This window comes from Phasianus colchicus, chromosome 1 (assembly GCF_987193195.1).
Source record: "Phasianus colchicus chromosome 1, bPhaCol1.hap1.1, whole genome shotgun sequence".
NCBI classification, from domain to species: domain Eukaryota; kingdom Metazoa; phylum Chordata; class Aves; order Galliformes; family Phasianidae; genus Phasianus; species Phasianus colchicus.
In genome coordinates, this window is record NC_143436.1 from 105,999,320 (window position 1) to 106,016,717 (window position 17,398).

The 17,398-nt window shown below is 39.6% G+C and overlaps 1 protein-coding gene across 4 annotated transcripts in view; it reads right to left on the reverse strand.

Moving 5' to 3' along the window:
- GRIK1 (glutamate ionotropic receptor kainate type subunit 1) overlaps positions 1–17,398 on the reverse strand; it is a 157,600-nt gene that overhangs the window by 72,527 nt on the left and 67,675 nt on the right. For all 4 annotated transcript variants that reach the window (XM_090121705.1, XM_090121689.1, XM_090121708.1 and 1 more), the window contains exon 2: positions 254–421. In XM_090121705.1, the coding sequence (XP_089977831.1) occupies positions 254–421 (168 nt within the window). The remainder of the gene's footprint in view (positions 1–253; positions 422–17,398) is intronic.

Consider the following 17,398-nt stretch of genomic DNA (forward strand, 5'->3'; position numbering starts at 1 on the left):
AAAGAAAAACTGGTTAGTCCTGCCACCTTCCATCTGGGGCTCTTAGCATGCAGACAGGATGTAGGTGTCTCATCAGAAACTAGATGACAAGTTCAACTCCAGCTTGATTCTTAGTTCAAATAACTTCGAAATATAAAATTTTATGTTAACATTTGTATACACGTATTACAGCTGGAGGAGAAGAAGAGATCAGGGTGTGGAAACATGGTATGGAACAGAGATACATTACTGACACAGTAATTGAGATAATTACCTCTTCTCGAGGCTTCAAAACTATCAAAAAGGTTAATTCTCTGGATGTCATAGGTTAATGTTGTATTAGGCATCAGTGTTCTGTTTCTATTAATGTTGGTGACTGCAAACTTGAAAGCCAATTCTTCAATATTAACAGGCTCATTTTCCACAGTTTCAAAGATCCCTCCTGTTGATAGAGATAAAGGAGAAGTATTATTCACCTCTTCATCACTGTACATAAAAGAGAAAAATAAATTATGAGCAAAAATAGATTGTATTCATGAAGGAAAACAATTAAAATCACAGTTAAAAGCACTAAAGCAAAAGCACATTGGATCGTTAGCTTTTATCTACAATGTCACCGTAGGTTAGCTTGATATTATGAATGTTGGTTAGACAAACATCTGTGAAAGATAATGCGTGCTTATCATTCAGGTTTCCTAAAGTAAAATGCTTAGACATTTGTTAAGACTTCTGTTGAGTTCCCAACTAAAAACGTAGTGGTATTCATTGTTTTTGTTTGCTCTGCTTATTCTTATCTATGTTTATAGATGCAACTCAGGTATGTTGGAGATGTTTTCTGAAGTGCACACATCCTGTCAGTACAAGTTCCATGTTTGGCAGTAGCAGCTCAAGGAGAAATTGACTGGAAATTTGCCTTAGAAGGGCTTGTTTTGTTGTTGTTACTTACACTTTGGGCATCACTGTTTGCCACCGGTGAATCACAGAATCACAGAATGGCCATGGTTGGAAGGGACCTCAAGGATCATGAATCTCCAAGCCCCCTGCCACACACAAGGCCACCAAACTCCTCATTTAATGCTAGACCAGGCTGCCCAGAGCCCCATCCAATCTGGCCTTGAACACCTCCAGGGACGGGGCATCCATCCTCTCTGGGCAGCCTGTTCCAGTACCTCACCACTCTCTCTGTATAGAATTTCCCCCTGATGTCCAACCTCAATCTCCCCTCCGTCAACTGAAAACCATTTCCCCTCGTCCTGCTGCTATCTACCCATTCAAAGAGTTGATTTCCCTCCTGTTTGTAGGCTCACTTTAGGTACTGAAATGCTGCAGTAAGGTCACCCCGCAGAATACTAGAGCAGAGTAGAGGGGAACAATCACCTCCCTGTCCCTCCTGTCCACCCCTCTTCTGATGGAGCCCCGGATAGCATTTGCCTTCCAAGCTGCAAGGGCACACTGCTGGCTCATATTAAGTTTTTCATCTATCAAGACCCCCAAGTCCTTCTCCATGTTTAGCAGTAAACAGGGCTGCTCTCAAGGCCCGCTCCTTCCAGTCTGTATGGATGCCTGGGATTCCTCTGGCCCAAGTGCAAAACTCTGCACTTTGCTGTGTTGAACCTCATCAGGTTCACCCAGGCCCACCTTTCTAGCCTCTCGAGGTCCCTCTGAATGGCATCCCTTCCTTCAACCATGTCGACCGCACCACTCAGCTTGGTGTCGTCAGCAAACTTGCTGAGGGTGCACTCGATTCCGTCATCGATCACTGATAAAGATGTTAAAGAGCACCAGGCCCAAGACAGACCCCTGGGGGATGCCACTCGTTACCGGCCTCCACCTGGACATAGAGCCATTGATGACCACCCTCTGTCTGCGGGCTTTCAAACAGTTTCTTATCCATTGAGTGGTGAACGGCTTTGCTTATTCAAAGATCATTAATGTATAACCTGAATTTGTTATAAAACATAACTGAGCCACACTGATCCCACAAAAGATTCTAACTGTGTGCCAAAGTGGCAAGTGATGCCTCCAGGGATGTAATGTCTACCATTACTAACATGGAACTGATTTAGAAGTCCCCTTGCAAGGACAGTGCTACATCTATCACAATTGCTTTCATCTTCCTCTAGACTCCTAACATCTGCTTCAAACTATTTGAACAATAAGGTTGTCCCAACCCATTCTGTGCAATTTTAGTCAAGCAACTGATCTTTGAGCTCTGTTCAATTTGCCAGAACTTATTTTTTATCTTTCAAACTGAAATTGTATGTACTTCTTGATCCTTGATAAAACAAATGATGTGAACCAGAACTTTTCTTTAACATGGAAAGTAATGAACCAATTTAAATTTTAATGTTGGAAGCATTATCAATTGTTTTCTCATATTTTCTGAGATCAGGACGGTAGCTATGTTTCAAGTAAATAGGCTGTCCCACTTATACTGGGATGTCTATTCCCTCTAGCCTCTGGAGATTATATAATGCCAACAACACATTCAGACTGTCTGGGAGTATTGGGATTTGATGAATGCGTAACAAACACAGCTAATTTGAAAAAAATAGCTCCTTTAAACAGCAATTTCCAGCTTCAGTACTTGATTTTGCAAGTATAATTTACTAATTTAGTGCGAGTCACTAGAGAATACTTTGGATTTCTCTGTTTCATATTTTCACATTTCCCCATGTGAAATTTGAGCTTTAGACATCGCTTAATATTTCCTGAGCATCAGAATGTATTCAGCTAATGCAATTTTGACGTCACCAATGTAGGAGTAGTGCAGTCATTAGCTGACAATCAGGAAAAGGAAACACAGCAGAATTAAAACCTGTTTTGAATTTTATCTCAGCAACGAAAATACTGGAGGCTATCAAATCCAAGTTATAATTTCTAGTCACTCTCAAATACACAACATCTCTCAACATCTCACAAAAGCATGTATAACAATACCTTAACACAACTTTAGAAATTTTGTCCATTTAAGCAAAGTTTTCATCTACTATATGTATTTCTTGCATTTTAGGTATGCAGTTCTTTCAGAGCCTATAATTCCTCATTACAATAATAACGATACCAAGTTTACCTCTTTTCTGGTTCACTAAAATTTACTTTTCCATCTTTCATCTAAGGAACATCTTGAGACAGCAGTGTACAATACTTATGTTTTGCTTGGACCTGCACTAGAATTAGCAGAACATTATTTCATATGGCAAGGTGGGAAACAATTATTATTATCAATAGCCAAAGATAACATCCTATTCAGAGTATTGTTAGCAAAAAATCTTCTCCATCATGGAAATTACTATTGTGCTGTGATTGTTCTAGTTACTTGTTTCTTTTTTTATTTAACTTAAAAATAACATCTTTCAACCATCCTGCAGTAGTCTTTGTGTCCTATATATACCACAAACACAAGAACTTTTTCATTTCAGGATGAGGACTTCTTCCAGACCTGTAATCAGTTGCCTATTAAATTGAGATTAATTTTAATTAATGTATATTCAGGAACTATTTATAATTCATTAGTAAATTTTTACAGAATTTTTGCTTGTTTCCCTTAAAAGAAGACTAAGGATTCACTGGGCAGCGGGGAGGAGTGGAGGGAAATGAGGAGTGATGGAAAGAGTGAAGGTTTTGCTAAGCAAACAAATCAAAACTGCATATATAACACCACATAAACTTCAAATAGAGTCAGATATATTTCTCTGAAAGTCAGATGTACAGTCAATATGTTGGTACATGTTTGACATATTTTCAGGTGTTCTTTTAGACATGTTAACATAGCTGTAATGCACTGATAGAGAACTTTAGTTAAATGCTTTAATTTGCTGGTGAGATTCTCTGGATAGATCTGCATAAGAATAGGACGGATAGTCATAATTATATGCATGAATTATACTTCATAGAATCATAGAATTATAGCATGGTTTGGATTGGAAGGAACCTCAAGGATCACCTTATTCCCATCCCCCTGCCATGGGCAGGAACATCTTCCACCGGGTCAGGTTGCTCAAAGCCCCATCCAACCTGGCTTTGAATGTTTCCAGGGAGGGGCAATCACAACTTCTCTGGACAATCTGTGCCAGTGTGTCACCATGTTCCAGATGAAAAGTTTCTTCCTAATATCTAATCTTAATCTATTCATTTTTAGTTTAAAGCCATTACTCCTTGTCCAATTGCTACACTTCCAGATAAAAAAAGTAGCTCCCTACTTTTCCTGTGGGCTCCCTTTAGGTACTTGAAGGCCCCAGTAAGGTCTCCCCAAAGCTTTTTCTTCTCCAGGCTGAACAGCCCCAACACTCTCAACGTTTTTTCACAGGAGAGGTGCTCCAATCTTATCTTCGTGGCCTCCTCCAGACCCACTCCAACTGCTCCACATCATTCTTGTGTTGAGGGCCACAGACCTGGACACAGCACTCCAGAGGGGCCTCACGAGGGCAGAGCAGAGAGGGGCAATCCCCTCCATGTCCCTTTTGGCCACTCCTGTTGTGATGCAGCCCAGGACACAGTTGACCTGTGCTGTGAGCACACACTAGAGGATCCTGTTGAGTCCCTCATCAACCAGCACCCCAAGACCTTATCCACAGGGTTCTCCTTCAGCCATTCTCCTAAACCAGAACTGTTAAACACAATGCCATTCAGTGTCTCTGAAAGCTACTGCTTCCTTGCCCCCACCACTCAGAGGGTGGTCTCCTACATATGGAGACCACTGACATCACTATTCCAAGCCAGTAAATGTTTACTTGGCTGTCTATTCTCCTGATAACACTCTGAAGGAAGCACTAAAAGGAGTACCCTGCTGCCCATAAACAAACTCCATGATATAGTTAATGGAGGAAATCATTGTCTGCTGGGAGTGAAGTTTGAGAAAAGCCAGAACTGCCACCTATTTGATCTTGATTTTTTCTGTTGGGACCTATGTGTGTAAAAAGAGCCAAATCAGCCTATAAATTTACATCACAAACAAAGCAGCAGATACGGTCATAGAATCATAGAATCATTTGAGTTGGAAGGGGCCTCAAAAGTTACCTAGTCCAACTCCCTGCAATGAAGAGGGTCTGTTCCATACTGTCGTGTTTTCATCTGTGTATTCTTAATGAAATCTAGCCATTTATTAAATCATTTCACTTCTCTCATGTTCTGTTGATGGCTTGACATCAAGCTTAGAATTTATTGTAAAGTTCCGGTTAAAAGAGAAAGAGCAGATTAACTGACAAGTTTGATAAAGAGCCTGTTCGTCAGATTATTCATTTAAATAAACATTTTAAAAACAAATTAGCCAAAGGATTGCACAAGGGAAAGAAAAAAAATCAATGTTAACTCAAGATGCAAATGATGCTGAAGAAATGAGGCTGTTTCTTCTAAGCTCAAAAACAAGCACTGCTATCCAAGGTAGGCTGTTGGTAGCATTTACTAGGGACAAAGTCCTCCCCTTCATCTTCCTCCCTTCCATCCCAATTGTTCTTTGAAACAGTATGTACTCTCATGCGTCATAGGCTAACCAAAGGCTTCTTAGTCCTGGGCAGAGGCAGACCTACCTTTCCTTCAAGAGCAATGGGTATGGCTTAGGATCCCCAGGGCAGTGGGCATGGCCCCAAGTTCAGGAAGCATTTGAAAAATTCTCTCAGGCATAGAGTTTGAATTTTGGATCGTTCTATGTGGAGCCCGGAGTGGGACTCAATGGACATTATGCATTGCTTCCAGTTTGTAATATCCTGTGATTCTGTGATTCTGCACTATGTTTGCACCCATGATGGGCAGTTTCAGCCTCCTGAATCACAAGAAAGCTGAGTACTCAAAGCAAGCTCAGTATGATAACTATTGGAGCTGATTTGGTTCTCATGGTTGTAAACACTTCCCAGTGGCTGTGCCAGCAGACACAGCTGAGAGGCATTCCCATGCTCTGATCCCATGTGCCCTGCTTCTTACAGACTCTTGAGAGGCAAAGACAGACCTACATTACTTGATTTTATTGTATACAAGGAGCAACTCACTCTGCCACACATAAGAACATCAATGGGAGAGCCAGTAGTCATGTTCATTTAACAAATAAACCTGCTTCAGTGCACAGTGTGTGTGAAGAAACCTTTCACTTTCTGCAATTACCTTACAAAGTCATGTATCTGAGACTGAAGAGAAAAGCTGTATATGCCCCTGCTTCTAATTTAGCTGGGGAAAGTAAGAGGAACATGTCTACTTGGCTAATCCTCCTCTAATAGAAACGAGATCTGAACCATGAGTGACTGCTCTTCAGACAACAGCAAGGTATTCAAGTCAAACTGACAAATATGACAAAGCATCATTCCCATTCATCCTTTGAAGGAAAAAAAAAAAAAGCTACAGCAAGTAAAATGTCAAAAATACAAAAGCACACCTCAGTAGACACCTGAAAAAGTGGCTCCAGCCCTTCTGAGCAAGCAAACATTTCCAGTTAATGGGGGTCATCATAGACTGAGAGAGTTTTAGAAAAGGTCATGACTGAATCAATTTCCATACCGTTCAACGGATATCAACATTTCGCTTCAAGACAAGGCAGAGCTCAAAAGCCTGTTATGGGAAAAATTCTCTATCCCCATTTTAAAACCTGCCATGAACAGTAACAGCTAAAAGTTGTTGACCTTTCTGATGGCAGTTATTGACCTATCTCTCCAGGCTTTTTTGGTTGGGCTTCCTCAATGCAAAATACCTCAAACAAATTTCAGCCCCAGTGCAGCAGATCTAGTATGTTCTTTTAGCTGCACATATGCGGAGTTGCCTGACTAGACATGAATGAATTTTTGTGATTTCAATCATCTTTGATGCTTTCAAAATTAAATGCAAACTTCTCAAAATATTTTTTAAAACTATATTCTCCTTGCAGATAGATTTTCGTTGCCTACTCCACAGCTAAGATAAGAACAGTGTTTTAATGCATTGCTTTTTTTCTGTTTTTTACTCCCTATTGAAGTACTTCAAAAAAGCCAAGTGGAATGGAGGTAGGCTCACAGAAATAGCCCTGATAGCTTGCAAAACAGAGGTGTGAAAGTACAACTGCTTTTGAAGGAGGTCTGTGTTACGCTCTGACACCTAAAGGAGACTGAAAGAGAAAAAACATGTTCAGCCCTTAAGCCAGCCTGAAATCCAATGGTTGCCATGGATATGCCAAAACAGCAGCTATTTTTCAAATTTAGATCTTGCTCTGGGACACTCATACACTCATACATTCATTATCTCAGTGGATAAACTTCAGATTTCCCAAATAAAATTTCTGCAAGTCTCCCCAGCTCACTGGTGGCTCCATGAGGCAGATCTGTGTCCAGCCTTGTACACTGAACCAGTGGTCAACCTCCTTTGCACAATGGGAGGCAGCTGTGTGTATCAGCTATTGAACTGCCATCTGGAAAATCTAAAATTCTTTATCACCAGAGTAATTCTTTCTACTTTTTGACCAGTGGAAAATGTTGGCAACGTGGGCAAAAAAAAATGTGTTCATGTTGTTAAAATAGAGAAAAGAATTGCTGAATACAAGATAAAATTTTCGAAGACCATAAGTCAAGCCACCACTAGTCACGATGAGATTTTAAAAATATGTTGCCTGGATTTTTATTTACTGACAAATTTTCATCCCCTAGTATACTATCTTGATCTTAGAGCCAGCATTTCCAGCCCCTTAAGTTGCAGCACAGCTATTCATACATGCACATCACTCCAGATGTGAGCATACTAGTACTAATTACAAGTATTTTGATATTATGACAGAAATTAAAGCAAGAAACAGGAGGATTTAATAAACCTGAAAGCTGTTATGTTGTTTATGTTGTTCTATTGAGGTTCTACACTTTAAAAGACTGCTATTTCAAAGCAAACGTGCTGATCATGCAGTAAGAAAGATTTGCAATATTAAAAGGTACAACCAAAGAACAATGGAAAAATACTGATAGCGGCTGAGATTTTTCTCATAAAGACACAGGAGTTTTTCTCCTCCCTAGAAAAAAATGTGTTTTTCTATGATTCACAGCTCTCTTCAGTCAAGGATAAAACTGAGATTCTACGTGGTTGACATCCAGGTTTCCTTGCTCAGAGGGCATACACATTTCATAGCTTAACATTGATGTGCACCTTCTCACTGGTGTGGGGAAATGTTTTTTGCACAGGATGACACTCTCATTCAGTAATGTGGAGGCATGTGGCCCACTGGAAGGCACTGCTTCATCTCTGAGGCTTTGAGCCACTGGAGCCTCACAAAGGCATTCTGGTCCCACAGCATGCAGGCAATCCACTAGCAGGATTTCCAGAAAATCTGAACATCTACATCCCAGGGGACTGCTGCTTTGAGAAGCCTCTCCTCCTACCCACAGTACCATCTGAACACCATGGGGTCCACGAAACCTCATTAAAACCCACCTGTTAGACACTGAAGAGAAGTGAGAGTTAAAATCCTAATGACTGTGCAGCTGTGTGTCACTGGCTTCCCGAAAGAGAAGCTGTTGTTGATGCCAAGTTAATGCAGGAGATCCATAAAGCCAAATTAACATACATTTTGTCCTTGTTCCCTATCAATACACACATGGACTCTCAGCGCTCTGCTGCCCAAATTGCTACGGGCTCACACACAACTCTCATGCTCGAGGTGTGGGACTGAAATGGAGCAAGGCAAAACAGTACTTATAGAGGGTTTTTCTGCAGGTTAAATTCACTTGTGTAAAGTGCTGCTGGGACTGAAAGCACTTACTGCTAGAAAACATCCCAAGCACTTCCTTCGCCCTTGTCTCTTAGCAGAGGATGTTTTCTCCTCTGCCAGAAGGTGCCCGACCGAGAGCCGGTGTAAATGTACTCATCACAGAGCTAAGGCTGGTGTTCATCTTACAGGGAAAGAATAATCAAATGAGTTATTACTCACAGGCTTACATTTTAAAAATATCTTTCTTTTTAAAGCTATCTCACTGACTGTGTAAGATTACTTCAGAAATTGGTTATTAACTCCAATTTATATATGACCTAAAAACTACTCTGCTGTATGTGTGAATTTGAAGGAAAAAAGAAAAAAGTTTCTCAGAAATAATCATTAACAATCACAATCCTATAACCAACAATAATTGCATTTTGTATTTACAAATCCAGACTGAAATGGGCTTACTCCCCGAGGTTTTAATGGAATTAAATGCATGGGTTTTGCATGAGGCTCATGGAATATAAACTAAACACATTAGTATTCTTTGCACGGGTGAATTTAGCCTTGCAATGGGGACATCCGAGTTAGGCAGATATTATCATCCTCATTTTACAGACAGTGAAGCTGAGAGCTCGAGTGACTTTTCTACCATCACTCCCTCTTCAATCTGTTCAAACCCTACTTTGGAACTCTTCCACACATTGCTCTCTGCTTCAGCCTTTTCCCTGCCTTTTGGAAGCTCCTGTCCTTACCTTGGCATTTGCCATCTTCACATTCATCCAGTTTGGTTCCTGTCCAGCATGCCTTTGATTTCCTCCTATATACCCTGCCAAGTGTCACAGCCATCTCACTACTGCTGCCAGTTCCTGAATCTGGAACGTGATCCCTCTTCAATTCTTCATCCTGCTGTGGCCTCCTCCTTTTGGGATGCTTGACAAACAATACTGAAAGCCCATATCCTTTCCCTGCTCTAACTGCATTATTTCCAGCCATCAAAATCAAAAATAAGAGGAGGAAATGGGCACAGAAAGGAAAATCATGCTCTGGTCCTCAACAAGAACCCCCATGTCTGTTTTTATAATCTCTGTAGCTGCAAGTTTCTACAAACTACAAGAAATCCACAACCAAACTGGCAGAGAAGGACTGGCTCTTTGGGGCTGGGGTGAAACTAACATTTTCCTTTCCATGACTGTGTAACAGAATCAAAAAACTGAAAACCGGGGCAGGTTCATGGCCTGCAAACTTGTGCAGAAAGAAAAGGGTGTAACCAAAGTGTCAAAGTCAGCAAATGTGAGGATTGGGTTTGTTTGTGAGGTTAGATTTGTTTTTTAGAAAGGTCATTGAATATTTGACAAACTGATACTCCAAGGTCCTAAACTGAATGACTGAAATCCACTTCTGGGGCTGTGTTTACTCTGTAGCATCAGTACAGTCTTTGCTATCAGTGGTCAGTGGGCATGGTGGGGGTGGGCTGATGGTTGGATTAGGTGATCATAGAGGTCTTTTCCAACCTTAATGACCAGGACCAGGTTCTTGTAATTATTTGCAGACTAGCAAAGAATTGCATTCAGCTATGCTTTTATCCTTTGGAAAGCATAGGGACAAAAATATGTATGTCTATATGTACATACATAAAAAGTTGAGTGTATTAAGATACAAAGATCTGCTTTAGTGAGTGGGATCTATCTGATTTTAGCTTGTTATTGTGGAGATATTTCCTGAGGGCTCAATCAGCACAATTCACTTTATAGAATTTTGAAATGATGAAATTCTTCTATTTTTACAGGGGAAAAAATGATTGACCTGATTTACATGTGTCTTGCCATACAGTGGTAGTACTAGGAAGAAACTAGAAGTGCAAACTCTTTATTTGATAACTTTAAAAAATGACTGTCTAACTGCTTGTGCTTTATTGTTTTCACCTGATGCAGAGACCAGTCAGCAGGCACTAAAAATGCAGGATAGTACATACGCGATTTATATTATTTGTTATTCTTCTTCCCACATAACCACACGTTCTTGGGTGAACCAGCTCTCCATGCATTGCAGCAATAATTTCAAAGGAGAGAAACACAGGAGAGGGAGATAATTGGTTCTAGTTACTCAGTTACATGTGCAACATCGGGTCCCATCTGATGCTATTTTTGCAGCAAGTTGAAGGAAATAAGAATTTTCTCACTTCTCTTCTTGGAGCTAAAAATAGGCAGATGAACCTTACAGACAACGAGATCTGATATTATATGAGATGCTTTCCCCAGGAGCAGTTCACCTGGAAAAGGTACTGAAAGAAGTTCAAGGTTATGTCACCATGCTTTCCCACTGCATGTGTCTACCTTCAGGGCTTCTGTGCCTACTACAGTTTGGATACCGCATGTTGTGAAGGTACACAGCAAATCAAGTCTTCATATACAACATAACAATATTTTAATCATGATGTGTGTTACAAACTGATCTGCTCTCTTCAGGACTCCCCAGGCCACACAGCCCAGTGCCTTTGTGAGAAACACTGCCAGCAAGACAGTGAAGAAGCCAAAGCCCAGCACAGTGTGTTCTTCACATGGATATTTTTGCTCAGTGTGAACAGTTATGATGGATAGGGATGTAAAGGGTAACCCTTTTCTTCCAGGTAACAAGTGTGAGGATGAGGGATAGTGGCCTTAAGTCATGACCAAAGAGGTTTGGGTTGGATATTAGGAAGAATTTCTTAGAAAGAGCGGTGAGGCAGTGGCACAGGCTGCCCAGGGAGGTGGTGGAGTCACCGTCCCTGGAGGTATTCAAGAACCGTGTGGATGTGGCACTGAGGAACATGGGAAGAGGGCATGGTGAGGATGGGCTGACAGTTGGACTGAGTGATTTTTGGTCTTTGCCAACCTTAATGATTATACCAATTTCAATAGGTTTGATCAAATTTTCTCATACCTATCAGGCTGCAACAATTTATAAAGTCTTGCTGAAAGAGAAACGCACTTTCTGGTGTATCTTTAAATATTTTCGGAGCACTCGTTCACAGTTTTCCTACATATCTGTCAGGGCCAGAGGACTTCCCTTTCAGATATCCTAGCATATTGCTGATTGCATGCTGGACTGTGAAATGCTTCTAAAAGTGAAAAAGTGTGGAAAGACAACAAGAAAGTAGAGACAAGGTGAAAATTACAGCAGGGGGAAAAAAAAAAAAAAAAATGGTATTAATTTCAGAGAAACAAAAAGTAAATGAGGAAAATGCAAAGAAAGCTGACTAAAGGACTGAAGGAAGACTAGAAGACCAATGGGCTTGCACTGCAGAACTTGCTGGAAGTTGTACTTACTGGCTTTAGTTAGATTTGCCTCAAAACTATTAGTGTGCTTAAAAATATATTCAGATTTCTCACTGATACAAAATAATTTTACTTTATGTCCAAGGAAACCTAGAAGTAACTTCTCCAAATGGAGCAATCTAAAACAACAGCAAAGAAAACTGAATTCAGTTTGGTTATTCACATAAAAGCTACGTGCTTGTACATAGGTACCATCTTAAAACAGGAAGTACATTTGTGCAAAAAGCACCTCACCATCTTACTTTGCTGTTCCTACAAGATCTTACACTTCCCAGAAAGAAGCAATCAATACATTATGTGTAGTCACATCATTTTTTTTTTCTGCTCTCTGACAGCAGATGACCCACAGAAAGATGTACAGCTTCACTTGGCTGAAGCCCTGGAGAGGTTGGTTACTCTATGTGGAGAGCAGTCCTGAGCCACGGGAATATAGCTCTGCCATGAAGCAACTGTGAGTTCAAGTACACAATAGCACTACTTCAGGACTAGCCATTTTTCTCGAGCTCTTAGACAGAAATAGAAAGCCAGATTTCAAATCCTAGGATGCTCTTTGAAATGTGCATTATTCAGTAAACAGCCTTTTTATGCTGAAAGTTCAGGGTTATGTCTTTAAAAATTACGTACTCTTTCTTTTTGTGAGTGCCTAGTAAGCACTAGTGTATGTAAGATGCTTAGGAACAGAAGGTTTTTATTAAAGCTGAAGAAATCTGAGTTTATCCTGAAAAAGCATGGATAAACTCAGATCACAGAGGATCCAAAAGTACATCCTTTCCAGAATGGAGATGGCGGTGGAGGGAGGTTAGAATTGGTAGGGAGAATGTTTTGCACTCCAACTTAAGATAAATGCTCTTTTCTTTCTGGAATCCAACAGTTACATTTCCCCAAAAGGCAGTGAGATACTGATACAGAAATGACTGACATGGGTTTCTCTGGGGGGTATTCCAAGGAGTCCACAGCTAAGCAAGCTACAGCAGAGATATCCCTTGGAGATTATATGAATGTTCTGGTTTTAAGTGTTCTTAAAAATAAGGGTAGACTTGTCTGAGGCTGAATGTTTCCCACACTCTGGAGATAAGCTAACATGGAGAAGATATCTAGTAATTGAATCAGAAATCTCCCTGACTCAACTTCAAAAGCATACCAGAGGCAGCACTGGGGAAGTTCTTGGCACCTCCCTCTTTGGGCTGCACCTCTGGTCCTGCAAGACGCAGGTCCTCAGCAGAGCAGGGAGAAAGGGGATCAGCACAGGAAAGATTCTATTCCCCATTTTTCCTTCCACAGCACAGCCTGTCACCTGCAGTATCACAAAGTATGGCCCCAGGATTGCTGCCTTTTTTTCCCTAAGATCTGTTTCAGCATAATTTAGAGGCAAACTGGGTTTGGCCCAAAACCCAACTGTTCCAGAGATGGAGAATCAAGACAAGTGTGCTTCTGAACGGGCTGAAATGATGGCATTTCTTGTAACACCTCAGCAAAGAGGAGCATCAACTGTGTTTTATAGCCATTATATAAAAGTAGATGCTCAGAACCTGGAAGACAAGCATTAATAAAACATAGCTTGACACACTGCTCACTGAGCTGGTTTTGGCTTATAAGGGAACTATATAACACATCTATTAGGAAAACATTTTGCTGTGAAAGAGCTTTTTATTTCCTCTGACAAAAACAGCTAAGGAAACCCATCCCCCAAACAGTCCATAGACAATGTTCAGGCCACAGCCAGCCTGGTGGAAGAGTTTTTCCCAAGCCTGTTTTACTGCTCTTTTGCACAAATGAACCTGTTGCAAAAGGACTGGAAGCCTTGCAGACCTCTAGAAAGAGTGACAAAATACGGGTAAGATTGCAATAAGCCACTCAGATCACGACATGTTTAATTAAAAATACATATAAAAGTGAGGATTAAAACCACAAATTTGAAAAAAAGACACGAATGACCAAATTGATTTTAATTAAAATAAAGAACTGTTCCCCTCCATTAGTCTTCTGCTGGAGTGGAAGGATACAAAACCAAATGTCAGCAGATTTCCCACCTTGTCAGCTATTTTGATTCTCTTGAAACTCCAAAAGAGTCCAACTGACTGTTCCCCATGGTTTGTGAAATGCCAGCAAGTTGAAATCAGCAGGATTTTCTCAGAGTTTATCTCTTATTCCTGCAACTTGAAATTAATATATTTTTCCTCCATCCTTCTAGATTACTCAGTCTCTCATGCTAGCATTCATGTAGTTTCATCCTTAAATACCCACATATCTAAAAGGAAAACACAGAAAATGGGCTTTGATTTTTCTAAAGAAGATATTATTTATACTGCACCATCAGTACAACAGCTGCTTTAAAGAAAAATATCAATATACATTTTCGATCTTGCAAAGTAAAACATCTAAGTAGGCTTAGGCTTATCTAGGACTGTGTCTTTAAGGACGAGGATGGCAGGTTTTGCAACTGCACCACTCTTACAAGTAATGTTTAATCACTATTCGCACTTTGAGATGCTGTATTTCTTTATAATAATGATCTTTGACTCTTGAAAAGATACTTAGTTGAGGTTTTTGCAAATTAAAGCTCCCTTCATAATTATAAATCTGGAACATTGCTACTTATGAAACTACTGAGGGACATTTTGGTCTGAAAAATCTCTTATTCACTTCTACATTTGCAAACATTAAAGTAACAAGTGTAAAGATAGTGTATCTACACCTGTTCTCAACTTTAGGGAATGTTAAATTATGCAAACTCAGTGGAGATTTGGAGTGCAAACCCAAACTGGACCTGATAACAACTAAAGGAACACTTTTTTTTATTTTAATGTTTCTTTTTTGTTTTCCATAGAACATAATATATTCTTCTTCCCACAAGACGGATTTGAAAACACTTAGGATGCAGAGATGGAACCAAGAGTTCACAGCAAAGCTTAACCATCTGATGGAGAAATATACAGTTTTGAAATTCTTATGCATAACGGTATAAATTAGAGGGGACATAAGACCCTTAACTACAGAAATCCTTTCACCAGGCAACTTCCCCATTTTGGCACCGCTTTTCTTAATGCTGAATATCCCCAAATGTTCTTTGAATCCAAACTTTTCATTCATACATCAGTCTCTGGGTTTCATAGGCTCCCACTCAAATTATTCTCAAACCTATTAAAGCAGAATATTCTAGGCAAGTCAAATATACGAATCATTGGCAAATTTCAGGATACCTGAGCCAGCAATCTACTGACTAGATAAAAGCCAAACATGAAATGCTTTGTATCTGGGGCATACATACGAATGCCTATTGCACCAGCAATCGTTCTCAGACTCAGGCAATCCCATGCTGAGAATTACTAGTTGATTCTCAGGGATGAATTTAGTATAAAACCAAGTGGAAAAGACTATAGCAACCAAATCTGTTTCTATTCTTTTTTTCTCATCCAGAGTGTTTTGCATATAGCACTTCTTTCTGTGTTTCAAGGGCTATGTGCAACAAATGAGATTTCTCTCAATGCAGTCTGTAAAAGACACCTAAAATTCTTAAACACCTAAAATTCTTAAAGTCAAACGACAAAAAGATTCCTGAAATACACATCCTCGCACATCAGCAAGCGTTAATGAAAATTCAGAATGTATCTTACTGTATATTTGGTTGCAAATTAAGCTGCTGTAGCATTACTGTACACATTGATCTCTGGATTATTACTGCAAAACTGAAGTAGTTTTCTTTCCCATTCAAAAGATGGTGTAAGAGTGATTCAGCTGAAATAACATGATGGTGTGAGGAGTGCATTGGCTGTTATCAGTTTCCTGTTCAAATATGTAGTTTTTATGCAGATTTTTCATTACTGGACAGATTTGCTTTTTATGTGCAGTGAGTATGTTAGCGATTTTCTGCACTTACACAATGCATGCTTGAGAAAACACACTTTTAAATTCTAGATCTCCTTGGTTGTTCTATCCAACATTCTGCCACTGCAGGACTGTTTTCCTTCTCTGTTTTTGTTTTTTTTAAATCCTGATCTAGCCTTGCTTATTATAGGTAATCAATGTAACTGAAGACCAAATCTTTCCATTGACTTCTCTCAAGCTAAAGGTTTGCTAGAAAATCCTTTATAGGCTCTGGTAGCACAATACAAACACCATTTCCTCATGGGTAAACACTCAGAATGATTCAGTAGGAGCAGCTTCATCTGGAATTATTAACAAGTTAGTTAGATATGTCTGTTATTATAGATAAGACATGCATTAATCATAGTTGTATTACACTTAGTTGCAATTATCAGTAGAAAAGTTAGATATATACTTTTACAAAAGGGGGGGAATTTGGTTGTGAAAAACTTTGAAAATGTGTTAGTCACAGTTAAACTACAAAACATTTTTAAATGATTTAGTAAAAAAAGAAGAAAGAAAATAACTACTCATTGGAAAACTGGAAGCTACCTCTCAGGGCTCATTAATTGAATGCTGCGATTAAATCATTCCTAAAAGATCCAACATACAAAACCTGAAGTATAGCTTTTATGTATTTTTTTTTAATATTTTATAGTTTGATTGTCAGAAATTTCAACTAAAAGTCCCTAAAGTAACCTTGCTATGAAGAGGAAATTGTAATTAATTATAGTTAGCGCGGTGCATAAAGTATAGCTTGAAAACCATTACACAGTCATAATTTCAATGTATCACCATCAATCAGAAGAGGAAAACTTAAGTTTTGAATTAAATTAAAACTTCAGCTCAAGAAAGATTAGATTTCCCTGCTAGGTGACTCAGGCTTCCTCTCTGCATATAAAGCTTCCTATATCTTGTGCTATTTTGATTTTTTCTTGACATTTTTTACATCTGAAAGGTCTTCCATATTTTGGAAGGCATGTGTTAGGGCTGTATGTTCAAAGTGACACCAAAGCTAGGTTTTGCCTTAAAATGAAGCTTTTCTTCTCATGCTGCATATTTGCAAATCCCAGAGTTTAAAACAGAGCTGAGGTTGTTACAAATTGCTGGAGCTGTTGTGTTTCATGGCTGCGGAAACTGGACAAAGAGAACTGCCGGGTCAAGCTCTTGTTAAGCACAAACAGAGACTCTAAAAGAATTACTGGACTAAGATATTTAGATAATTAATTTCATTTAAGAAGACCTTCCAAAGGGAATGTGTCAGATCCCAAGGAAAGCTGGGTAAAAGCAGTGGCTGAATAAAAGTGCTTCAGAAATGGGACAACCTTGCCCTGAAGACTGTCATATACACTCTTAAGATTCAGGCAGACGTGTCTCAAGAGTATGTGATTCTTGTCTCTCGTCCCCTTGTTCCCAGGGGAACTTTTTCGCCTGTATTCAATAAAATTAGTATTTAAACCATATGCCTACTCCTTTGTGTTATCATATTGGTTTCAGTAACTCGAGAAATAAGCTATTAAAGCAAAACCCTGCTATTTAAATGCTTGCTGGCTGGAGACAGTGTGACAAAGAGGCTGCTTTGGCTTATTGTTTGGATATA